The sequence below is a fragment of the Phacochoerus africanus genome, chromosome 5 (assembly GCF_016906955.1).
Source record: "Phacochoerus africanus isolate WHEZ1 chromosome 5, ROS_Pafr_v1, whole genome shotgun sequence".
NCBI lineage: Eukaryota > Metazoa > Chordata > Mammalia > Artiodactyla > Suidae > Phacochoerus > Phacochoerus africanus.
In genome coordinates, this window is record NC_062548.1 from 1,183,000 (window position 1) to 1,207,544 (window position 24,545).

Below are 24,545 nucleotides of genomic sequence, written 5' to 3' on the forward strand. Positions count from 1 at the left end.
CACACTCCAGCCACAGCATCAGGTGTGTTCCAGCCTCTCCACGTGGTGCTGGGAGCCGCCTGGTCCCTCGTGAGGGCCCAGGCCTGCCTCTGGCCCTGGTCAGTGGGTGCTTCTCAGACCCAGTCTGGGCAGGCAGTGGAGGTGCTGTTTCCTTCTGTTGTCCAGCGCTCCCCTGTACATCTACTGTCCCGGGGCTGCATGTTCCTTCCCAGTCTTGATTTCCTTGTGTGGCCTCTAGCGTAGGGCATTCCACGCTGGGTGGTCTGCCTTCTTGTGCCTCTGTGGCCCTTTCAAGGGGCAGGAAGGCTCTGGCTTCAGTCTTTTTCCTCCAGGTGGGGCTGCCCCGAGGACCCCTGTCCTTCTGGGATGAGGTGAGGCTGATGCAGGAGCCTGCAAGGCATCCTGGGGCCTAGATGGTGGATGGCCCCAGGTCGTAGATGACATAGAGCTGGAGAGGATGGGGGACACCCGCACCCTGCAGGCCTTGAGGGACCCATGCGTGGTCCCCTCCAAAGCACCTCCCTTCTCCTCCTCCCCGCCGCCGCCTGCACTGCCTGGGACTGCCTGTCTCTATCGACAGGTCTCCCCAGCAGGATTGTGCCACGGCTGCCAGGGTGTATCCCAGGCCTCCCTTTCCATCCCCTCCTCAAATCTCTGAAATTGTTGGGTCCCCTGATAGGTGGGATTCCCCCCCACCTGCCTGCTTGAGAGTCAGCTTTACCTCCCACTGGGGGCAGGCGGGGCCCCCGCTTCATGTGGACAGACTTGCCAAGTTCCACTCCACCCCCCCAGTGGACACATACACAGTGACCTCTCTCTACTCAGGCCTTTTCCTGGGACAGGGCGAAGCACCATGCAAACTCTAAAGCCCGGTGCTCCTGGGATGGCCCAAGGTCACTTGTTCTGCAGCCCCCTGACCCCCCGCCCCGCGTGCCCAGCACAGAGAGATTTGGACACATGCAGCAGCTACATGTCCAACAGAAACGAAGGTGATGTTTTGTTGAGGGGGTTTCCCCTCCCCCAAGGCCTGGCCTTGGCCAGAGGTACCCCCTCCCCGACCAAGCCAGCTGGGCCCTTTATGAAGCAGGGGTGACCCCCAGGCTTCGGTGACTTCTGTACAGAGCTGAGCCGCTTGGCAAGTGCTTGCAAATTTCTGGAAGAACGTGCCTGAGATGGGGTAGCAGGAGGGCAGTTGAGAGTTTCCTCTGGCATTGCCTGGCTTTGTTGGGTACCAAAGGCTGGACTGTGGAGCCAGTGTGGCAATGGGGAAACATCCATTCACAAATGTCCCACTGTGCCCACTCTGTGTTGGGCCAGGCCAGGCACGGTGGGGCACATGGGCGAGAGCCCGAGGGTCAGGGGTGGACACTGAGCCCAGAGAGCAAGCCCCTGTGGCCCAGCCAGCCTTGCTGTAAGAAAGGTCCCTCAGCTTGTGAAGTGGGGCCTGGCAGAGCCCTGATGGGCAGTGGGCTACCAAGTGCTGTTCACTTATGACATCTCACAGGGAGCCCGGGAAGCCAGGCCCAGCATTAACGATGAGGCCCAGAGATGCCAAGTAACTTGCCTACAAGACAGTTGAGCAAGAAAGGTTTGGGCAGATGACCCCAAGCCCTTTGGATCTGTCTATACCTAGAGCTGCCACAAGAAGCTCAGCTCCAGCCTGCCTTTTGCAGGATTCTGCCAGATTTCCATCACCTTGACTCACACCTTGGTCTTGGAGACCAGGCATGATGTAAATATCACCTGCTATAGGAGAGTCTCAAGGAGCTATGACTTGATGAGACAGGGAAGGGGTGGCAGTTTGGAACAGAGGTCATCTCAGCCACCAGCTGCCCAATGCCTTCCCCTTTAGGAGGTCTTGCTCGGGGGCAGTTGTCAGCTCCCTTCATCCCCGCAACCATTGAGATGCAAGAGGACTGCGGACTCTGCCCTGTCCTCATCCTTGAATAACAGGCACCTTGAGAGCGCCACCAGCTCTCCCTCTGTCTGCAGCCCCCAGAGATGCCCATCTTCACTCACTAAGTTACCTGGGCTGCCCTGAATGGGGACAAGGACATCAAGGAAATAGCTTCCTGCCCTTTGAGGGCTTGAAGACCAGAAGGGGTATATGTTAGTGTGCGTGTATGTGCACGTTTGTGCTTATACGTGCCCCTAATGTGCACATGTGTGTCACAGCCCACTGGGGCAGGTGTGCATGCTCATGTGTAAAAAGGCCAAGGTGTGTGTGCCCAGTACCCTGGGAGCAGGCGTGACAACTGGCTAGCCTGAGGGAGGGGCAGGAGGTGGTGGGCAGGCATGGGAAGGGCAGAGGGCATAGCGGGTGGCACTGGCCTGCCCTGCTTGTGAGTTGGGGGCTGAAAGGGAGGGAGAGGGTCTGCACTATTTGAGGATGAATAGGAGGTGAGGCCAGGACGGGGCGGGGGGGGGCGGGTGTCCTGAGTAGCAGCATTGGTGGGACCTTCTCAGGAGGTGCTTCTGATGAGTTTTCAGCAGACTGAGCGCTGAGTGGGGAGGGGTCCTGGGAGGCCCCAGCTCTTGGCTGCCATCGACTGAGCCAACAGGTTGGGAGGTATGGGGTGAGCTGGGGACTTTGACCCAAGGATGGGAAGTTTGGGGGCTTCTGACATGTGACATCACAGGGTTCTGAGAGGCAGGGGTGGGCCGGGGCCAGGGAACCCCAAGTTCTTAGCCTCTGAGGGGGTTTGAGTCTTGTGGGCTTCACAGTCATGTTCTTGGAGACGTGGGGAGGGCTGCGGGTGACAGCCTGCCTCCTGTCTCTCCCACAGTGAAGAAGAAGCGGACCTGGCACAAACACAGCCCAGGACAGACGCCCGACGTGAAGCCCGTGCAGAACGGCAGCCAGCTATTTATCAAGGAGTTGCGGAGTCGGACCTTTCCCAGGTGGGCCGGAGGCAGCCTCTTCCTCTTCCGCCTGCCTGTTCCCTTCTTCTCTGTTCTCCGCCTTATCCTTGAATCCTCCCTTTGAATGCATTGCATGTATTTATCTTAAAATCCCTTTTCAGTTATCCTATTGTCCTCGGTTCTTGGGATCTACTTTTCTGGGCAGATGGTTCACGTCCTTCTGTGAGGCGGACTCTAGACGACATCGTTTCCTGTGGCAGCCAGTCTGCCCTGGGCTGTGACGGGTCCCTGCAGGAGGGTTTTGTGTTTGCCTTTGGCTGGGTCCTTGTGTGTGTTGCAATTCCAGATCCAGTCTGTGGGTGTTGTGTGAATCTGGAATTCTCTCCAGTGAGACAGGAGCTTGGGAATCCAGTGTATCGGGGATTCACTGGCGCCTTGAGGCTCGCACGGCAGACTTGGCGCTACCCTGATGCTCCCAGAGCGTTTCATGGTGCTTGCCTACAGCTTGCCTTCTTCCTCACACTCCGCTCACTCCTTCTGGTTTATCCCTAATACTTTGTCACCAAGGGGGTCAGACCCAAGGCGCCCTCTTGAGTCCCCACCTTAACAGACTCTTGTCAACATGCAGCTGTGGTGCGACCCTCTCTCCTTGAGTCCTGGCCTCCATGGAGACCATGACTCCGTGCTCTGCTGCCTATCTTCCATCTGCAGAATGCCCTCCCCAACTGCTCTGGCTCCCACCGGCTGTTGACCTGGCCTCGTAGCTTGTCCCTAGGCCACTTGTCCTTCCAAGCTCCTGACCTGTCTGTCTAACTGGTACATCCCACCAAACGGGTCCCTACCAGCTCTGGATCTGCCCCACTCCCATCCCTGCCTGTGTCCCGGCCCTGGTCAGTGGCCCTCGCCCTTTGGTGCCTGGGCCATTCCCTCAGCCAGGTACCTCTGCCTGCCGCCGTCCCCACCTTGTCTGATCTCCTGGGTCCACCACCTCCCTCACCGCCACCTTCTGCACACTGGGCCTCCAGCATGGTCAGCCTGGCCCGCCCTGGCTCACTGTCCATCTGAGGAGCAGCGAGGTGAACCTCTGATGACTGCTGCCCTGTCAAGCTGTTCGCTGGCTCCCCTGTGCTCTGGTGTGAGGCAATCTGGCACTTGGGCACTAGGCCTCCTCACCCCTCGGCCCCCAGTTGCCCAGGTCCTTCTCATTCCTCCTTCTTGCCGTCTTCTTCCCTGAAGGCATTCGTGGCCTATTCCTTCTCCTCGGAGCCCTGCCCTCTCACCCTCCTGCCCCAGGCTCCGACAGGCCCAGGGTGACCTTGTTCCCTGATGTCTCGGCCACAGCACTGCTCTCAGCTGTGGGTTAATGGCCTTGCATGCTCAGCTGATGAGTGGCCCTCTCCAGTGTCACCACACAGGGGCTATTCCAGCTGGCCCCCCAGGTCCCTGCACCCAGGGCAGCATCCAGCACACGGGGAGGCGGGAAGGCTGTGTGGACCACAGCTGCCCAGCCAATCCCTGGGTCCTGTGCTTGGCTTGTCCAGTCATTGGGTTCTCCTTGCAAAGGGATTTATCTCTATCCACTCTCTCCTTAAGCCCTGGACCGACCCCTGTGTGGGGTGTGATGGCTGAGTACTCATGAGGAATGTTATTGAGTGGGGGGCTAGTGGAGAGCAAGGGAGGAGGGGAGGGATCTTGCTCCCACCTCTTGAGCCTCCCTCTGCCACAGTAAGAGGGATGGCTACAGTGTGTCCCAATTTTCCACTCACCATGGCCCTGGGAAGGCACCTGGACCTCTGGGACCTCAAGGTTCCTGTCTGCGACAAGTGTGTGTGGCCTTGTCTATGTTGTGGCTGCCCCGTGACCCTGAACCGTGGCACTGTGCAGGTCCTCCTCCTGGGGTTGTGGGCAGTGTGTGGCCAGAACTCCTCAGGCCCATGTCTCCAGCCCTCAGGTCCTGTCTGGGCTTCTCATGGAGGCTGGGACCTGGGCTCAGTGTGACCTCTGCCTTGCGTTTCCCCACAGTGCAGAAGACGTGGTGGCCCGAGTGCCGGGCAGCCAGCTCACACTGGGCTACATGGAAGAGCATGGCTTCACCGAGCCCATCCTTGTCCCCAAGAAAGATGGACTTGGCCTGGCGGTCCCAGCCCCTACCTTCTATGTCAGTGACGTTGAGAACTATGTGGGTAAGTGCTCTTTCCTTCCTGTGTGTCATGGGTTTCCAGGGCCTGGTGACCTGAACCGGAAGTCCCTATATGTGCTGCCTAGGACCTGACTGTGTCCTGTAGCCATGGGAGCTGGTGTGACCTTGAGTCTCCATGCTCCGTTGTGTGTGCCCTTCTTACAGTGAGACCCCATGTTCCACCAAATGATGTATGACCCAGGCCCCTTCCCCTCTGTTACTCTGCCTGCAAAATGGAGGCTGCATGGGGACCCCTTGACTTTGCCAGGCCGGGGAGGGCCCTGGCTGTGTAGGCTCCTGAGGTTCATGCCGTGTCCTCCTCAGCTTCTCCTGGGGACACCCTGGGGGCTGTCTTCTCTTTGTTTGCCCGGACTCACCTTCTCATGGCCCCAGGACTGCCTCCTTTTTTGGATCCCTCTGTGTCCTAGCTGATGCCACTGACATCCCTGTCCTGTGTCCCCTGGGAGCTCCCAGCACTGTGGACACCCTCAGGACACCTCTGGGTGGAGGGAAGTGCTTGTGTGTGCCAGGGCATCCTCTGGCACAGAGAGGCCAGCATGCCCCTGCAGTGACCTTGGCTGGTGGCCACATGGCTCTGGCTCTGAGGCCCTGGCAATGGGGCTTGGGGTGTTCACAGGGATGCCTGGGTGGGGGAGGGGGAAAGACCCTATAAAGGCCCATGCCCAAGCCAGCTCTGGCTGCGCTGGAGAGGGCCCAGGTACTGAGGGCCCAGCCCTAAGTCAAGTTGTGCCATCACTGAACTCTTGACCCTCTGCATCTGTAAAGCCTATGAGTCAGGGTGGGAAGTGGTGGGGGGTAACAGGGATGGGGATTCAATGAGATCTTCTGTACGAGCCACACAAGAAGCCAGTGGCTTTCCAGAGAACCCGGGGCATCCCTCTCCTGGAGCCGAAGCCCACCAGGGGAGGCTGGAGGCTGACCAACTTGTGGCAGGGAAGGAAAATGGACTCACTTTTCCAGGCTGGCAATGGCCACTCTCTGGGGCTGTTTCTGCCCTGTGCTTGTAATAACAGCTGATAGCTAGTGAGTGCCTCCCAGGTGCCAGGCATTTTCTAAGCCCTTTCTGCATAGGGGCTGATGTCATTCTGCTCACAGCTCTGCCTCCAGGCCCCGGGCTCAGCCAGCTGCAAAGGGTGGGGCCAGGTCTCCCCAGCTGTGCCTGCAGGAGTGTGAAGCAGCTTACCACACTGGGAGCAGATGGTCTAGAGGTTTCTGTTATAAGTGCTTTTCTTTCTCCTGTTGGTTTTTTCATTGTGCAACTTTTCTCTCTCTCTCTCTCTCACACACACAGACACACAGACACATACACACACACTCCATGAGAAAGTAAGGAGTGAAGCTCCATGCATTGTGTACTGGTCACAAAACCCACCAGCTCTTGGCTATTTTCCTGTGTCCCCATCCATTTCCTTCTACCCCAAGTATTTGAAAGCACATCTCTCATACATACATCATTTCACGTATGATGATTCCAGTACATAGAACTAAGAGATGTTTTTTCAAAAACATAATCATAGTTCCATTCTTGCAGCCCATGACACTGACAATAATTCCTTAAAATCTTTCAAGATCCACCTAAATTCTCCCCAGTTGCCTCAGAAACACCTTTTTCCATATGGCTGTTTGAATCAGTATCCAAAAAAGACCCCCATACTGCATTTGAGTTTTATGTCTGTCAGTCTCTTCTGTAACAGCCCCACCCCCTTTCCATTCCCTTGGTTTGTGGGAGAAATAGGGTTGTTAGTCTTGAAGAAGCTTTCATATTTGGTATTTGAGAAAAGCTCACATTGACAAACTGGCTGACAGCACCCCTGTGGTGTCATTTAGCATGTTCTCCTGTCCTCAGTAGTTCCTATGGCAGGTGGTTAGAGACTTGCTTAGATCTGCATTCACAGTGTTGGCAGGACTTCTTCTGGGTAGGGTGCTTCCACCCACTTTTTTTTCCCAGTGGTCAGGATAGTCCAGCCTCATCTGTCCACAGAAACCTCCGTCAGCTTTTCAGCTCATTGTCTGAGCAGCCAATGAGCATGGTCGAAAACGGAGAGTTTGCCAATTCTGTCCTTCCCTCTCCCTCTATTGTGAGTCTTCTCTAAAGATCCCTCTCTCACTAGTTACTTGGTTATTTAGAACTCTGTTTCTGCCATCAGCAATTTTTATCCTGACTTTTCCTCACCAACTGTAGAAAACAGGATAGAAATTTTTCTTTTCATTTATCAGTTTTCAGAATAATGAATTGGTGCCCTAGAAATGTGAGAGTAGTTTTGATTAAAAATTTTTTAGGAGTTTCTGTTGTGGCTCAGCGGAAACAAATCTGACTAGCATCCATGAGGATGCAGGTTGGATCCCTGGCCTTGCTCAGTGGGTTAAGGATCTGGGGTTGCCGTGAGCTGTGGTGTAGGTTGCAGATGGGGCTCAGATCCTGCGTTGCTGGGGCTGTGGCATAGGCCAGCGGCTACATCTCCAATTGGACCCCTAGCCTGGGAACCTCCATATGCATGGTGTGGTCCTAAAAAGATTTTAAAAAATAATAATAAAAAATAAAAAAATTTTAAAGTTAAGAATGTCCCACACATTATTTGGGGCATATTTACACTAAAAACATCTTTGTTCATTGTTTATCTGAAGTTTAAGTTTACCTGGTGTCTTGTTTTTTTATTTGCTAATCTGGTCACCTTAGCTGAGTCTTGTGACTGTGCCCCTACCTGCCACTGCACCAGGAGGTCCTCAGGTGGGGGAGGGTCCGATGTTGGTGCCTAAAGCCTCAGCATTCAGCCTCCTCTCAGTGACTTTCTGAGGGCAAGTCAACATCTCCTCTGCATGTCTGGGCCTCCAACCTCATGGGAGGCCAACCATCTTCCTTGGGTACACTCCCCCTCCCCCACTGCCTCCCCAGGTCCAGAGCGCAGTGTGGACGTGACGGATGTCACCAAGCAGAAGGACTGCAAGATGAAACTGAAGGAGTTCGTGGACTATTACTACAGCACCAACCGCAAGCGAGTCCTTAACCTTACCAACCTTGAGTTCTCTGACACCAGGTGAGTGGGGCCAGGGCATGAGGGATGGAGAGGGATATTGCTTTGAAATATGCTGGAGATTTTTTTGTGTGTGTGGGGAGGTTCTTTTTAGGGCCACATCTGCAGCATATGCAAGTTCCCAAGCTAGGGGTCCAATCAGAGCTGTAGCTGCCAGCTTACACCACAGCCACAGCAACGCAGGATCCGAGATGCGTATGCAGTCTACACCACAGCTCATGGCAATGCTGGATCCTTAACCCACTGAGGCAAGGGATTGAACCCGTGTCCTCATGGATACTAGTTGGGTTCGTCACCGCTTAGCCACAACAGGAACTCCTATGCTGGAAATTTAAAGAGGAAGGCCCTGTGAGGCTGTTGAGGTCAGGGTGGCCTGGCCAATGATTTGTGACCATCTTGTTGGGGTAGGCACAGTCTTGGATGGAGGACTGTGCCTGAGGCAGCAAGAACCCTGAGACCCCAGTCTTGGCTTGAGTGAAGTGTCACCTCATTGCACAGGTGCTGCTGAGCTGGATGTTTTGATGTATTGTGCATCCTGTCCAGAACGGTGACATTTAATCGAATCAAAGGCTGCCTTTGCCTTTTCATATCTTCCCTGGGAATAAGTTATGGGGTCTGACGTGGTCCCACAGCAAGGAGTTGCAGGCACCCTGTTGTGTGCTCTGGGGGACAGTGGCTTTTCCTTAGGTGATGCCAGGAAGCTCCTGGGCTGTGCATGAGCAAAGATGTTTACTCTTGGGGCCCATTGTGCCCAGTGGCACTAACATAAGCGCACCTGAAAAGCCTCTGCAATTCTCCAGGATGGAAGTTGTCCCTGGGGTAGACGATTCTCAGGCCTTCTCTGTGACTGTCTTTGGGTGGAGAGCCCAGTGTTAGATGCCTGCCATGCCCACGCCCAGCAGCTGGGCTCCTTCTGCCCTCTCTGAATCTCAGTTTGCTCATCTGTAGAATGGGAGCAGTGTCATGTAGCTGGAGGTGGAGAAATAGCTGTGGGACGTGCACCCAGAGCCCCTTTCCTGCCCTGCCCAGAATGTGGCGACACTTCCTGTCACTGCTGACTGCCCTTCCTGTCCCTGCCCCCAGAATGTCCAGCTTCGTGGAGCCGCCTGACATAGTGAAGAAACTGTCCTGGGTAGAAAACTACTGGCCTGATGACGCATTGCTGGCCAAGCCCAAGGTGACCAAGTACTGCCTGATCTGTGTGAAGGACAGCTACACTGACTTCCACATTGACTCTGGGGGTGCCTCTGCCTGGTACCATGTGCTCAAGGTGAGTGCTGGCCTCTGCTCCCCACACGGGTCCTGCACGGGCCTCAGGGGCACCACCTGCTCTCGCCCAGGCATTGTCAGACTGCAGGACCACGGTAGTCCTCGCAGGCCCTACTGGTGGCCAGCATTGGGTGGAATGAGAGACAAGATGTTTCTCCATAGAAGTGACACAGATGTTGGGCCCTCGAGGGGCATGGGGGTTGGGGGAGCAGCCCACTGGAGTGGTGACCAAGTGCTCCTGTCCAAGGAAGGGAGAGTAGTGCTGGGAGGATTTCCTGGAAGAGGGGAGGATGAGGAGTTATGCTCCACTGGGAGGCTGGGGGTGGGCCGGGGCCCAGGGAGCAAAGTGCAATGGCATCTGAGTGGCAGAGAGAGCTGGGGGGCTGCTGGCTGGGGACAGATGGGGATGCTGGGGGAAAAGGGAGTTGTGAAGACCAACAGAAAGGGAGTCCCTAAGCCTTGGACTCACCAACCGGCCCCAAGTCTCCCCAGACTTGCTGGAGCCCAGGATAGGGTGGGCAGCGCAGCTTCTGATGTTGGCTCTTTGAGGCCCTGAGCAAGTTCTGCCCCCCCGAGCACCCCTGCCCTCAGCCCGTCTACCCCAAGTGAGGACATTTCCACCTCCCTAGTCCAAGTGCAGGGCTGGGCTGGGGCTGGCAGCCAGGCCCTCCTTCCGTCTCCAGATGGGACCCAAGCCTCTCCCAAAGCAGAACTTCCCTGTAACTCATCAGACAGCAGGTCACAACTTTGTTTCCCTTGGCACGGACGGCATCCATGGTGCTGCGGAGATGTGTGCGGAGTGGCGGGGGTTGCCCAGAACATGCTAGAGGCTCCTATGCCTGGAATCCTCCTAACACGCAGACTTCTGAATTGCAAAGCACGCGTGGCCCCCATTTTAGGGCCTGGGCAGGATGGTGTTGAAGCCAGGACCCATCCCCAGGACACAGTAGGCTCTGTCCCCCACCTCAGCATCCCCAGGACATGGTGGGCTCTGCCCACCCCCAGCATCTCCAGCATATGACAGGCTCTGCCAATGGCCTCTTGTTGGCAGGGGGAGAAGATCTTCTATCTCATCAAGCCAGCTTCGGCCAACATCTCCCTGTACGAGCGCTGGCAGTCAGCCTCAAACCACAGCGAAATGTTCTTTGCCGACCAGGTGGACAAGTGCTACAAGTGTACCCTCAAGCAGGGCCAGACACTCTTCATCCCCTCAGGTAAGTGCCTGGTCCCTGTGTTGCGCCCCCACTGCTGATGACTGCCAGGGGAGGTCACATCCTAGGTGTCTGCTTCCTTTCCTTGGGGCCTGCTCTGTGGGCCCGGTTGTGCTCAGGGAGGCCAGGTGCGTGGAATCGCATGGGGCCCCAAGAGCCCATCTCTGAGAGCCTTGCCATGCTGTAGAGCTGGTGTTTGCTGATCTCCATGTTTTAAGCATAAGCAAGAGGAGGAACCATGATGTGAGCAGATAAAGGCCCTTTATAGATGTCATGTTACTTCACCCCTAAATATGTCCCTATGTAAGGTTTCCTTTTAAAAATAATGTAATTACACCGTCATCACACTTTAGGGGTGAATGGTTAAGGGTCCCTTGGGTGTCGCCCAGTGGGTAGTCAGTCGGATTTTCTCACTGCCGTGTGCGGAGGCCCCCACATCTCCACTGATTGATGTGCCTCAGAGTCCCTCCTGCTCTAGCCCCACCCTCCTTCCTACAGTCACAGTTATTTCCCCAAGTCTGGTCCAGGTTCCATCTCTGAGGATGCTGTAGAGACAAACTGAACTCTACAAGGAGGTGTGGCAGCCCTGCCTGCCTCTCTCCGGCCCCGCAGGTGGAGATCAGGCCTGCTGGAAGCCATACCTTGGGGTGGATCTGAGTAGGTCCCCTTGACTCCTGGGCCTCAGCTTCCCTGTCCGAACCATGCCGGGCTGGAGTGGACAGACCGGGCCAGCTCCGACACAGTCTTTCCTTCTGGGAGGGCCACCCACTCATGACAGGGCCAGAGCACCTTCCAGGATGGGTAGGGGCACGGAGAATGGCTCAAGCCAGACCAGGTAGCTGCCAGGAGCCTGGCGTGAGAAGGCTGTGAAGAGGTGGCCCCATCCCTGTCTCCCTAGGCTGGATTTATGCCACGCTCACGCCTGTGGACTGCCTGGCCTTCGCGGGACACTTTCTCCACAGCCTGAGCGTGGAGATGCAGATGAGGTAGGGCTGCCCCTGGCCCCCGGGCTCCACTGGGCAGGGTCCCCCCCCACCGGCATGATGCTCCCTCTTCTGTGTCCTGGCCGGGTCCTACTGATGGGTGACTCTGGGCATGACAGTTTGCTGAGCTGGACCTCTGGGGGAGGGGCAGGAAGGAAGGAATGGGCCATGATCTCACTAGGGCCCCTGAGGTGCCTAGTTGTGGACAACTTCTGTGGTGGGCTTGGGGTCAACTAAAAATCCTGCTGCCTCTCCTTGATCACTGACCCAGAGCTCTAGAAGTTTCAGCCCATAAGGCTCACCCTCATGTGAAATGCTCATCCCAGTGTGGTCCTCTGTCTGTTTTGCCGCAGAGGCCCCAGCAGGGAGGCCTGAGCAGGCATGGCCACGGTGTGGCCTTGCCATGGCCACGGTGTGGCCTCTGCTCTGCTGTGGATTCACCTTCCTTTAGCGTTGTCTTCTCAGGGCCTAAGGCACTGAATAGTTCTTTGCTGTGGCTTCCAGAGCATATGAAGTGGAGAGGAGGTTGAAACTGGGCAGCCTAACCCAATTTCCCAATTTCGAAACTGCCTGCTGGTACATGGGGAAGCACCTGCTGGAGGCATTCAAAGGTACATTCCCTGGTCGGTGGTTCTGCCTGTGGCTCTGGAGAGTTTGTTTGCGTGCAGGGCTCAGGGACGCCTGGGTGTGGTAGCAAATCTATCATGCAGCAGGGCCGCAGGGCCCCAGGGGACAGGCTGAGCGCCACCTTATTGGGGCCTGAGCACATCCCCTGGGCCCATACCCCTGTCTGTGTGGTGTGGGGCTGGACTGGACTCCTGCCTGAAGGGCTGTCTGGTGTTTGAGAAACAGCTCCAACTGTGCGTTCCCAGACCTGGTGTGTGTTCTGCTCCAGTGCCTGTGGCCTTGTGTGGTTACTAACAAGGATCAGCCGGGACATTGAGAGGCCTGGGGGGTCTGCCTGGCTACCAGCTGAGGGACCCCTGTGGCATCCTCGCTATACTGGGGTGGAAGGCCCGTGGGGAGGGGCAGGCTCGGTTGGGGCTCTGCCCTCCGCGGACATGGCCATCCCAGGCCCTGTCAGGTCACACATTCAGGATCGGCACGTCGTTCCTGGTAGCCACGGCCTGCTCAGGTCTCCAGACTTTCTGTGGTTGCATGACAGACTTGGGAGGAGCACTCGCCTTCATGGAGAGCTTCCTTTTCTTCACCCTTCGAAGAAGCTGTTCTTTTGTGTTCCGCTAAGAGCCAGGAGTGGAGACCACCTCATCAGGACTCTGCACTTCGGCTCTAGTTTGAGATGAGAAAGCTGAAAATAATCCTTAACCTGGGCTGGTCAGGTGTCAGTGAAATTCGTCCATCACTCTCTAAATTTGAGCCCTGTGCCCCACCCTGGCAGCAGGAGTCCCCTGCCTCTGGCCTCTCGCCAGGGAGGTGGAATGGGGTATTATGGGTGGAGCCACATCCTGGGGACCTGGGGACAGCCTGATCAGGGGGACTTCTGACCAGCTGAGCCTCGCTGGGGTGCCCCTGTATCTCTGCCTTGGGCCTGTGAAGGGGCTGACAGCTTAGCAGCCCAGGGTACTGCCACAGGCCAGACGGATTGGTCACCTGGTGGTGTCAGAGCTCGGGGCTGCTCTGCCTCCATGGTGAGCTCTCCGCTTGAGGAGGGGGTGTTCTGTGCCCTTTGTGTGGGGCTGCTCTGGCTCCCGAGGGTGTGTTGAGGTGGTCATCCCAGTAGGAATTGGACCCCCCGCCCCTGAGCCCCTCAGCTATGCAGGGGGAGGAGTCAGCATCTGGGGAGGCTTGGTTTGGGGTATGACTGTGGCCCTTCACTGATGCAGGCTGGGGACCAGGTGGAGGGGGAGTCGGGCCACCTGCACAAGGGCCCTGGTGGGTGGATGGTGGGAAGGTCAGTCCTGCCCCGCGCAGGGCATCTTGGATGGGCATCCCCTGGGTTCCAAGAGGAACCATTGGCAATTGGGCAGGTGGTGGTGGGCAGAGGCCCCTGAACGGTCTGGCCCCAAGTGCCCCCTACCATGGGGGCTTTATCACCTGTCAGCAGCCCGTGAGAGCGGGCACCCTTCTGAGCAAACCCTTTCATCTTCCCCCAGGTTCTCACAAATCTGGGAAGCAGCTGCCCCCTCATTTAGTCCAAGGAGCTAAAATTCTCAATGGTGCTTTCCGATCATGGACGAAAAAGCAGGTAGGAAAGTAGTAAGTGTGACCCGGGGCAGAAGAGAGGGTGTCAGGCAGGGAGGCTGTCCCCAGGGCTTCTCATTCCTTTGGTGGAAATTAGCATGTGAAAAGCTTGTGGATGCCACCTGCCCAGGTCAGATACCTGTTGGTGGGGCAGATGCAGGAGAGAACCCTCCATCCAGGGCCCCAGCCTGAGGGGTGGGGGCTGGGTGGTGGGGAGATTCAGTGGGGGGGAAGGCAGGGCATGGCATTGCATGGATCCAAAAGGACAGGGAGCAGGGAGGACTCAAGTCAATGACCAGCTGGACATTCAGGGCTCTGGACAGGAGAGCCGAGATGTCTTCATGGTCCTGCTGGCCTGCCCAGGCATTGGCTCAGAAGCTGACTTTGCTCTGTGGCAAGGACAGTCCCTTTGTCCTATGTCCCTCCATTCCCCCCACCAGAGTAGCCCTGCCCTGTGTCCCCCATGGTCTCCCCACAGTAGACCTGTCCTGTGCCCTTCATGGCTCCCCTGAAGCAGCATTTCTGGGCCCCACCCCGTGCCCCCACTGTAAAGCATTAACACCCTCACTAGTACCCATGCAGCAGCTGCTTCTCCTAATGAAGGCTCCAGAGAAGCGGCTTCCATCTTCCCTTGGCCTCTCGCCTGGATTGTTGGTACAGAAGGAGGGGAGAGGGCCAGTCAGCCTGGGGACTCCTTGTCCACTGCCTAGGCACTCCCTCCCAGTCAGGGGTGCCAGCACAGTCCGCACAGGTCCTAGCAGGCATGCAAGAGGCCTTGTGGGTGTGGGAGTCAGGGGAGGGGCACCTGGGCACTTCTTGCTGCTCTTGTGGGCTTGTGTGTAGGCTGCGGGTGAGGCGGGCAGGTGCCCTCCTAGGCCCTCCCTCTACCACATCTCCTCCTGTGTCAAGGCCTGCAGTGGGGCAGGGTGTCCCTCCCACCTCCCATCAGCTGTATGGCCAGGTGGGGTGGCCTTGTGCCCAGGAGGAAGCGATGGCCCACATTTATGCCCCAGCTGGTGGTGGCCTCGGGCACCCCTTCTCTCTGGGACTTGACTGTCCACCTGTAGAGTGTGGTCGTGGCAGAGCCTTCTTGTTGGGGCAGCAAGCGTCTGGCCAGAGTGGGCTGGCTCCCTCAGGATCAGTCCACGCTGGAGGCAGCCCCTGCCCTTGGGCCTGTCTGGGTGGCAGTGGGGTTGGGGGTCCTGGAGCAACAGAGGGTGTGAGTCAGGAACCACTGAGGCTGAGGCTGCCTGGAGCCTCTGTGGGTGGGAGGATGGGTGGGCACTGGGGCCCAGGCTGGCGGCTGATCCACTGACACTGTGCGTGGCTGTCCTGCAGGCTTTGGCGGAGCACGAAGACGAGCTCCCAGAGCACTTCAAACCCTCGCAGCTCATCAAAGACCTCGCCAAAGAGATCCGGCTCAGTGAGGTAAAGCTGACCCCAGGGCCGTGACCTTGGTCGAGGGAGGCCTCTGCCTATCTTCCCTGGTTCTCCCCAGAGCTGTCCACCAGGGACGGCCGTGTCTGAGGCTGCCCCTTCCCCAGCCCTCTGGGGCAGAGTCCCCTCCATGATGGTGCTGGACTCCTAGGCCCCGGGGGGCCAACTTGCAGCCTACCAGTGGCAGTGTCAGGAATGAGAGATAAGGCGGGGGTTCCCTGCAGCTCTCCGTGGCGGGGGAGCTCTGTGGTGAGGGCTCCTCCAACACCTTGAGCCCCCCTTGTGCGAGCCTGTCCAGCCCCCAGCCTCCCTGTGCCTCAGGGTGGGATGGCAGTCCCCCCACCAAGGAGGTGGAGGGTCCAGTGGCTGCTGATGTGGATGGACAGCACTGTCTCTCTCTCGGATGATGTGAGACAGATGTGAGCGTGTCACACGGAGGGTGTCGACCATGTGACTGTGCTCACAGATGGTGTGGATGGATGTGAGCGTGTCAGCAATGACGCAGATACTCCTTTTCTGCTCGAGTGTCTCCTGTTCCCGGGGCTTGAGACCCCCTGGGCAGGGCCTGGTTGGTCACTTCTCCATGTCATTTTCCCAGAATGCCTCCAAGGCCTCCCGACCCGAAGTGACGGCAGCAGTCTCCTCGGATGAGGTCTGTTTTGGGGACCGGGAGAAGGAGGAGCCCCCATCCCCCATTGAGGCCAGCCCTCCTCGGTCCTTCCTGGAGAAGGTGTCCAAAAAAAAGACTCCTAAAACCGTGAAGATGCCCAAGCCGTCCAAAGTTCCCAAGCCCCCGAAGCCCCCCAAGCCTCCGAAATCACTGAAGCTCAAGGACGGGGGCAAGAAGAAGGGGAAGAAGTGCCGGGGCCCGGCTTCACCCACCATCCCCAACCTGGACCTGCTGGAGGCCCACACCAAGGAGGCACTGACCAAGATAGAGCCTCCCAAGAAAGGCAAGGTGGGTAGCCTCACCCTCTGTACCTGCAGCCAGTGTGTTTGCAGACACCTCTGTGAACTAGGCCTCTGGGTGGTCCTGGGGCTGCCATGTCCTTGTGCTAGACTCAGGGCAGCTGGCCTTTGGCCCAGCAAGCTTGTTGTAGTGGCCAGGTAGGAGGGACCCGCATGATGAAGGCAGCAGAGTATGTGTGGGGGCAGGATGGCACTGCTGATGTCACCTTGGGGGACAAGCTGGCTGAGTGTTCCTGGAGCTGGAACATTGCCTGAGACTTAAAGGTTGGTGAGGCACCTGATGGAGGGCAGTGGGGAGGCAGGAATAGGGCCAGTGATGGGGCCAGGTTGCCTTGAGGGCCTGAGCCCCTTCAGACAGTGAGAGAGGCCCGGTGTGAGTAGAGGGTCTTAGATATGGGCTTTGGGGACCATGAGTCCCTGACACCAGGCCACATTGAGTGCTTTCCTGCTAGTAGGAGGCCAATATCCACTTCCTGGGAGTTTGGTGGCCATCGGAGCCAGTGTTACAGGGCTTAAGTGGGGCACATTGGTTTTCCCTTCCTCAAAGCAAAGAGTAGATGAATGTATGAATAAGTAAATGGATGAATGGAAGGAAAGAGAGAGGGAGAGTAGATGGATGAATGAATGGGTGAATGGTTTGATGGATATGTGAGTGGATGGATGGATGAGTGGATGGATAGATGGTAGATGGATGGGTGGATGGTAGGTGGGTGGATGGATGGTTGGTGGATGATTCATTGGATGGATGGTAGATGGGTAATGGATAAATGGATGGATGAGTAGATGGATGGATGGTGGGGAGGTGTCTGAGTGGGTGGGTAGGTGGATGGTGGATAAATAGATGGGTGGGTGGGTGGGTGGATGGGTGGATGGATGAATGGATGGTTGGATGGGTAGGTGGATGGGTGGATGGATGAATGGATGGTTGGATGGGTAGGTGGGTGGATGGTAGATGGATAGTTGGTTGGGTGGGTGGGTAGACTGGTGGATGGAGGGACCCTGTGCTGTGTGGCTCCTGCTTTGTGCCGTAGCCTGATGGAACCCTGCCGCCCACCCATGTCTGCTGCTAGATCTTGGCTAGTATTTTCTAGGCCACAAAGAATGTCCTGAGTGTGCCCAACAAGGAGGTGATCAGCACACAGAATGACGTGGAGAGGTTGGAAATCCGAGAGCAAACCAAGAGCAAGTCAGAGGCCAAGTGGAAATACAAGGTGAGATGAGTGTGTGAGATGAGTGTGTGTAGACATGCAGGTGAGTGAGTCCACCCTCAGGGGGTGCTGCATTAGTGAAAGGAGGTGGTGTGTGTGGCACGTGTGGGCTTGGTGGTGTGAGTGGAAGTGAATACCTGTATGCCGTTGTGAGTGTATGCCTGTAGGGTGTGTCAGGTATGTGTCCTCCTATCCCCAGGTGGACAGTGCCGTGAAGGTCTTTGAGAGTCTGGGTGTGTGTTTGTGTGGCCTCCATGGAGCCACTTTCTGAGGGGTTGGCTCTGGCACATCTCAGCCTAAGAGGATGGATGAAGTTGTGCTTTGTGGCCTGCCCTGGCTCCAGCTCACACTCCCCAGAGCTGGGCAGCATCCAAGGGCAGGTCCTGTAGGCCTTGGTCCCCAGGTGACATGTCAGAAGGAGGAGGCTGGCTGGATGCCTATGCCTGCTGGCTGCCTGTGTGGGGTTCAGAGACGGTGCTGGGTTTGCTTTTCAGAACAGCAAACCTGATTCCCTGCTGAAGATGGAGGAAGAGCAAAAGCTGGAGAAGTCTCCTCTGGCAGGAAACAAGGACACCAAGTTCTCATTTTCCTTCTCCAACAAGAAACTCCTGGGGTATGTGGGTGCTTGTGCCAGGATGGGTTGGTTACCTGTGTGGTCTGTCACACCCAAGCTCTGAACACCCCCCACATCACACACACACCCCTTCCTGGAGGGCTTCGCAGGTGAGCCCCGCCTGAGCTGGCTAATATCACCAGGCGCACCCTTCCTGAGAGCCCCACCAGGCAGACCCCTTTCCTGCCTCCAGGCCAGAAAGCTCAGGTAGGTGGGGAGGGGTAGTGGTGTGTTCCAGCAAGGAGAGGGAGGATGTGACAGGGCAGATGTTAGCTGAGTGGCTGTTCCAGGCTGGCACAGAGGACATGGTGAGGGTGAGGGTCTTGGCCTTGAAGACCAGAGGCCAGTGGGGAGGGGCTGGTGTGAACCCAGTACTCTCAGATCCAGCTATAGTTGTGACTGTGATAGGGGCTGTGGAAGAAGGATTTGTGGGGACTGGGGTGCCGTGGGAACCTTGTATGCCTGAGGGAGGTGGTGGTGGGGGCTTCTTGGAGGAGATGGCACCAAGCTGAGAGATGGGGGCACCCAGCCTGGAAGGGTGTGCACGTGTGAGCTGGAGTATCTGGGTTCCAGACTGCATAAAGTGTCTCCACCTGCTGCCCAGGGTAGCACACACACTTGTCCCCTCAATCCAGAGTCCAGGGTGGGCACCCAGTTACCAGGAAGCAGACATAAGCAGTAGGAATATGGCCACTTTTCTGCTGAGTTTCCTTGTCTGTAAGGTGGGAGGAGGAGGCGGTCTTCAGGTGGTAGGGGAACAGGGCTGCTCAGTTTCTAGTGCTCATGCACCACTGACACAAGCGGACCCGTTTTTCCCAAGAGCTCACAGTAATGTGCTGAGGCCACTCGGTGAGCAGATGAGATGGGTGGGTCTGCAGAGCCCTGTTGCCCTGACTTCAAGGACTTGAGTGTGTCCTTGATTTATCTGAAGCTCAGCTGCCAGTTCCCAAAGCTTTTTTGTGTGGCATTAACTCTGTAATCAGCTGACCAAGCTACAGAGTATAGAAGTGGAAGGGAGAAAGGCAGACATGACTCTGTAACTATATCACATCTGTGTGTGTGTGTGTGTACATGCCTGTGTATGTACCCACACTCTGCAGGGCTCTCTGCCAGCATCCTCTGCACTTGCATTGTTGGGAATCGGAGCTGTACCTGTTGGGAATTGCAGATGCCTCTGTCCTGCCTATTGTCCCCACTGCTGAGTGTGCACTTGTACCCTCAGCCGGTGGGGAGGCAGAGGCTGTAGCATTGGCTTCTCCTCATTTGAGGTTGCTCTGTGTTGTCCCAGGGGGAGATGTGTTTGTATGCTACTTTTTAGAAAGTTGTGTCTGCACCTCAGCCCTGAATTTATTTTCCCAGAATAACTATGCAGAAAACCCCAGCCATTTGGTACTGAGTCTGATATTGAGCTTGTATCAGGCCGCGGAGCAGGCTGAAGGAAGGCTGTGCTTATCCAGTGGCTGAGGCCGGGGGAACCAGTGAAGGGCACAACCTTAAACAGCCTGAGGCAGGGCTGGGCATGTACCCTGTGGGCTGTCCTTACCAGGATCATAGCATCGGAGGGGAGGCTGTGGGGCTGGGAAGGGTCCAGCCCAGCTGTCGCTCCTCTGAGGCCTGTGGTGGGTGTGGGGACACTGGCCAGGCTGTGTGGATGCCCAGTAACCAGCCCACCCCTGCCACCCCAGCTCCAAGACCCTCAAGCCACAGCCAAGCCCAGGGGTGTTCGGGGCCTTGCAGAACTTCAAGGAGGACAAGCCCCAGCCAGTCCGGGACGAGTATGAGTATGTGTCAGATGACGGGGAGCTCAAGATCGATGAGTTTCCCATCCGAAGGAAGAAGAATGCTCCGAAGAGGGACTTGTCCTGTGAGTTGGGGGGATATGGACGGGGGGCAGGCCCAGCCCCATAAGGGCCATGCCAGGCATGTGGGGTGGGCATCAGGCGTGGCTGGACCAGGCCCCCGCTCCTCCTAAGTTGCCACTGACTCTCATCCGCCCTGATTTCAGTCTTACTGGACAAGAAGGAGCCGCTACCCACACCCACTTCGAAGCCAAAGCTGGACTCGGCGCTCTACAAGGTAAGTGCGGCCGGGCAAAGTGCCTGGCTGCCTCTGGCTGTCCTCAAGCCTTGGTGGGACATCTCTGACTGAACTTTCTGGGCGGAGTGCAAAAGGGGGCGTTTTCCTGGGGAGGCTGGCTGGACTCCAGATGTGGGGCTCTGAGCCCTCAGGGCTAAAAGCACAAAGGGACAAGAGCAGATGTGGGACCTGGGGAAGGTCCATGTGTCTCTGTGGGTGGTGGGGCCTTGGGAGTCACTCCCTTAGATCCTCCATGAAGATAATGCATCTCTTTGATGCCTGGGGACAGGCCTGCAGGGGGGTGGGTCTTGCACTAAGTCATGGGGGTTAAGTTAGATGACCTCCAAGCCTATGCATGACCTGCCCAGGACACAGCCATTTCCAAGGAGGCCAAGCTTCCTCGTCAGGGACATTCCTTTGCCAGCAGCTAGTAACTGGTGTTCCTCAGGCACGGGCACACCTGCCTGATCCCGGTCCAATCAGGCCAACTCCTCTTGTATCTGTGTCCAGTACTGGGGCTTTCATGTCAGGTCCTGTGAACCAGGGTTCCTCTGGGGAAACAGTGCAGGTGGGGCTCTGAGATCTCAGCGCAGAGCGCTGGCGGCTGCGCCCTGCTGTGTGTGCCCTGGTCAGCCAGCCCTGTGGTGCTCATTACAAGGACAGGCTTTTGAAATAAAAAATCTCTTTTTCTCGCAGTTCCTGTTGTAGCCCAGTGGGTTAAGAACCTGACTAGTATCCATGAAGATGCAAATTCAATCCCTGGCCTCTCTCTGTGGTTAAAGATCCGGCATTGCTGTGGCTGTGGCGTAGGCTGGTGGCTACAGCTCTGATTGGAATCCTAGCCTGGAAACCTCCATGTGCCACGGGTGCGGCCCTAAAAAGTCAGAAAAAGCAAACAAACGAAAAACCTTTTTTCGCACGGAAGGGAAACAGTAGTCCCTATCCCTACCCCTCCAGCCCTTTCCTGACCACCTACCCTGTCCCCACAGCAGAGTGACGACTCCTCTGATGAGGGCTCGCTTCACATCGACACGGATACCAAGCCCGCCCGCAACGCCAAAGTGAAGAAGGATGGTGGGGGTTCGGCTGCGGGCATCCTGGACCTGCTGCAGGCCAGCGAGGAGGTTGGCGCACTTGAGTACAACCCCAATAGGTAGGCCCGGGCCCACGGGCGCTGGGGGAGTGGGTGCTTCCACAAATGTAGGCCAAGGAGGACTCCGAGGACCCATGTCCTGGAGAGGTGATGCCAGGCGGCCAGGGAGGTGATTGGGGGCTGGCTATGTGGGTCCTGTTTATGGCAGAGCTCCTGTGAGGGGCACAGAACTCTGGGGACAGATGCTCCATGATGCCAGATGGGATGTCAGCTGAGAGGCACATAGGGGCCATGGTGGAAGGAGTCTTCGGGGCCACCGTACCTGTGGGTGCCTGAGGGGAAGCAGGGCCAGGCTGGGCACCTGGAGGGTGTTGGGGTGGTTCCAGGCCCGTATGCCCAGCTGTCCCTGTCTTGTCACTTCCTGAATGCCATAAAAATAGCATAAGAAAAATTCCATGGTGTGTGCCCAGTGTCGGGGTTAAGAGCATTTATTGGGCCTCTGGGGAACCAAAGCTGGGAGTGGATGGCTTCAGAGCTTGGGGACACAACAGCCCACTCCCCAAGGAGGGCTGGACCAGCTAGGTTGCCAGATTCTCATGCCAGCTGGGGGAGGTGTGGGAACCATGACCCCAAACCTGTGGGAGAGCAGGTGTGCGGCCTCCGGAGCCCACTCACTGCTGGTGTGTGTACTGTTCTTTTCTGGAAGCCCTGGGGTTCTGGGCGGTCTGGCAGTCTGGGACTTAAGTCTGCTCAGCTCAGGTGGCCCCCTGTGCCTAGGCCCACCCAGCTTCCATCCTTTGATTTGTGAGAAAAGAATTAATCCTTTTTGGGTTTTGCATTGGATAGAAGGCCAGGACTTGTTTTTCTCATGATGGTCATGGTTAAATTCTCCTTCAGTCCCAGTTAACTTTTGTTTTTATCCATCACAGCCATTCCCCAAGCCCCCGTGGAATTTCTACAAGTACCACATTCCAGTAGCTGAGGGATCCAGGCCTGAGCCCCCTGCAGCCTCCCCACACTGGGACCTCTGCCACTGTGGTGGGGGTGGGGGTGGCTCCCCTCCTAGTCCTTGAGTCAGCAGCAGATCCTGCCGCGTAGATGGGGAAGCAGGCTCTGAGAGCTTCGGCAGCTTGTTCAAGGCCACACTGCTAGGAAGCAACAGAGGCGGGACCAGAATCTCCATCTTCCTGATAATGGGACCCAAGCGTGGGCATCCTGGAAGGTTAACCATGCTGGGTAATGATGCCCAGCCAGGCGTGACCTGGCCAGGGGAAGGCAGGGCCCATGTGACCTTCTCAGTGTTCGCTTGGTCCCCCAGCTCTGCCTTCTGCCCGTCTCCCTCTGCCTCTCAGTCCATCTCCAGAATCAAGGTCCCAGGGCTTTGTGGAGGCAGCACGCCAGCCCCATCGTAGACAGTGGGGCTCTATGAGAGAGATTAGGCTTTGCTGGAAAAGGATTCTTGCTCAATCGAATGGTTGTATTTTCTTTCATAAATTACCGTTTTTGTGCCGTGTCATGCTCACCGACAGCTGTAGGCGCCTTCTCTCATGGGAGTAGCATCTGGCTGGAAGCTTCTACTGAGCCGTGGTGTTGCAGAGTTCCACGTTTGGCATTAAGTGATATCTGTAGATGTACAAACCTAAGCCCCTCACGCAGAAGCCCTGTGGCCTGTGCTGTGGGGGAACCCTGATCTGCGGCCCCTTTGCTGGGAGGAGCCTGGCTGTGAGCTCCCCTTTCCTTGGAGGGTCCTGGTGCCCGGGCTGACCCCTCACCTCTTTGGAGGTGCCTTTCTTCTGGGAAAAGTGTGGCCTGGCTGGTGCCTTAGTGACCGGTTGACCCTGAGACCCTGGAGGGGTGCTCTGGACACCCTGTCCCCTATGAGTCCCAGGGAGAGGCCCCCCGGGAAGAGGGCAGGCATGGCTGGTGCTGGAACTCTGCGTGGAGCTGGGACACAGGCGCTGCGTCTTGGGCTTCTGACTGAACCTGGGCATGGCCTGCCAGGAGGAGGGCAACCAGACTGCCCACGTGCTGCACACTGCTTTGTAGGCACACACATGTGTACTCACAGTCACCCGCACTCATGCACATGCGTGTGCCAGGGCTGGGCCCCTCGGCCGCCACAGGCCGTTCCTCTCCCAAGTCTCCCATGTGGAGGGGAGGTCAGCGTTTGATGGTCCATTTGCTCTGTTTTAAGTATTCCCTGTTTGGAAAAAAAACAGCTGAAGAAAATGGAGGAAAATATGTTAATTTCTTGTGGATGGTTTGCTTAGTGTTTACTGCTGGAGGAAAAGGAGAGGACTTGGGTATGATAATTGGAGGATTAAGGTATTATTTTCCATGTGTACTGGTTAGACTTTGCTCCTTGATTCGCTGGCCTTTGTGGACAGACTGCAGCCCTGGGCTCCGAGGCCCCTCCTTCCTAGGTTGCAGCCAGTCCAGATGGCATGGGCAGGCCGCTGGCTTCCACGCTGGCTCCTGGAGAACCTTCTTGGTGGGTGTCTGGCCCCCACCCTCCCATCCCTGCAGGAAGCCTGGTGTTTGTCGGGGATGTGGGGCTGGGGGAGGAGCCCTGAGACCTTCAGGGTGGGCCAGGAAGGACCTCATTCGCACCCCAGAAAGCCTGGTGCAGAGGGTGGGTGGCCAGCTATCAGCTCTTAACTGGCCCTTGTACTGGGTTGGGGGTCTGTCCCTGCTCAGAGAGCATCAGTGATGATGGTATAGCAATGATACTCCTGTTGCCCAAGGCCATGTGCTCTGGCTGGGTCTGGGCAGCCCTTTGCCCTCATGGCCTGGGACAGTGGAGTTTAGGGGATACTGGGGCAGGTACATGGTCCCGTCAAGGGCTTCTGACTCTCAGTGGCGGTCTGACCAGACTTGATTTTTCCCATTGTTTGCGGCTTTGGAACCGTAATCCATTTGCTTTCAGCAAACCCCAAAACACTGTGGTCCAGTGCGTCTCAGGCAGGACTGGAGGAAGTGGTATTGGTGGAGGGCTGCCTGGAGAGGCGCCCGCCCATCGCCTCCTCCAGGCTTGGAGCAGAGTCCCTGGCCTGGAGCCCAGCAGTACCCTTCGAAGGATAGTTTTTGTCCATGTTACCTCCGTGGGCCCTCAGGACCACAGGAGACCACCCTCTGTGTCTGTTCTTACTGGGACCAGCTCCATCTCCCTGCGCCCTCCAGCTTCAATCTGGGAACCTTGTTTCTGAGCAGGAACTCCTGCCCCTTCTCATTTTAATGTCCTACTAAACTTGGTTCAGACACTTCTTGGAACTGGGGGAGGGGGCAAGGGACTATGCAGACTGATACCCCTCTGTGGGTAGATCCATCCCCTGGGGGGGACATGGGGCATGCAGGAGGGGGCCTGGATGTCACACCCCCTGAGCAGGATGG

The 24,545-nt window shown here is 57.0% G+C and overlaps 1 protein-coding gene across 5 annotated transcripts in view; it reads left to right on the forward strand.

Annotated features, from left to right (window-relative positions):
• The window catches only part of PHF2 (PHD finger protein 2), an 88,314-nt gene that overhangs the window by 56,496 nt on the left and 7,273 nt on the right, over positions 1–24,545 (forward strand). For 3 of the 5 annotated variants that reach the window (XM_047779336.1, XM_047779333.1, XM_047779335.1), the window contains exons 3-17: positions 2,787–2,901; positions 4,885–5,045; positions 7,956–8,097; positions 9,178–9,364; positions 10,415–10,577; positions 11,473–11,560; positions 12,062–12,168; positions 13,672–13,763; positions 15,098–15,187; positions 15,795–16,154; positions 17,257–17,376; positions 17,868–17,986; positions 19,672–19,850; positions 19,992–20,062; positions 21,052–21,215. In XM_047779336.1, coding sequence (XP_047635292.1) covers positions 2,787–2,901; positions 4,885–5,045; positions 7,956–8,097; positions 9,178–9,364; positions 10,415–10,577; positions 11,473–11,560; positions 12,062–12,168; positions 13,672–13,763; positions 15,098–15,187; positions 15,795–16,154; positions 17,257–17,376; positions 17,868–17,986; positions 19,672–19,850; positions 19,992–20,062; positions 21,052–21,215 — 2,158 coding nt within the window. The remainder of the gene's footprint in view (positions 1–2,786; positions 2,902–4,884; positions 5,046–7,955; positions 8,098–9,177; positions 9,365–10,414; positions 10,578–11,472; positions 11,561–12,061; positions 12,169–13,671; positions 13,764–15,097; positions 15,188–15,794; positions 16,155–17,256; positions 17,377–17,867; positions 17,987–19,671; positions 19,851–19,991; positions 20,063–21,051; positions 21,216–24,545) is intronic. The other 2 variants (XM_047779337.1, XM_047779334.1) reach the window with 1 other exon arrangement.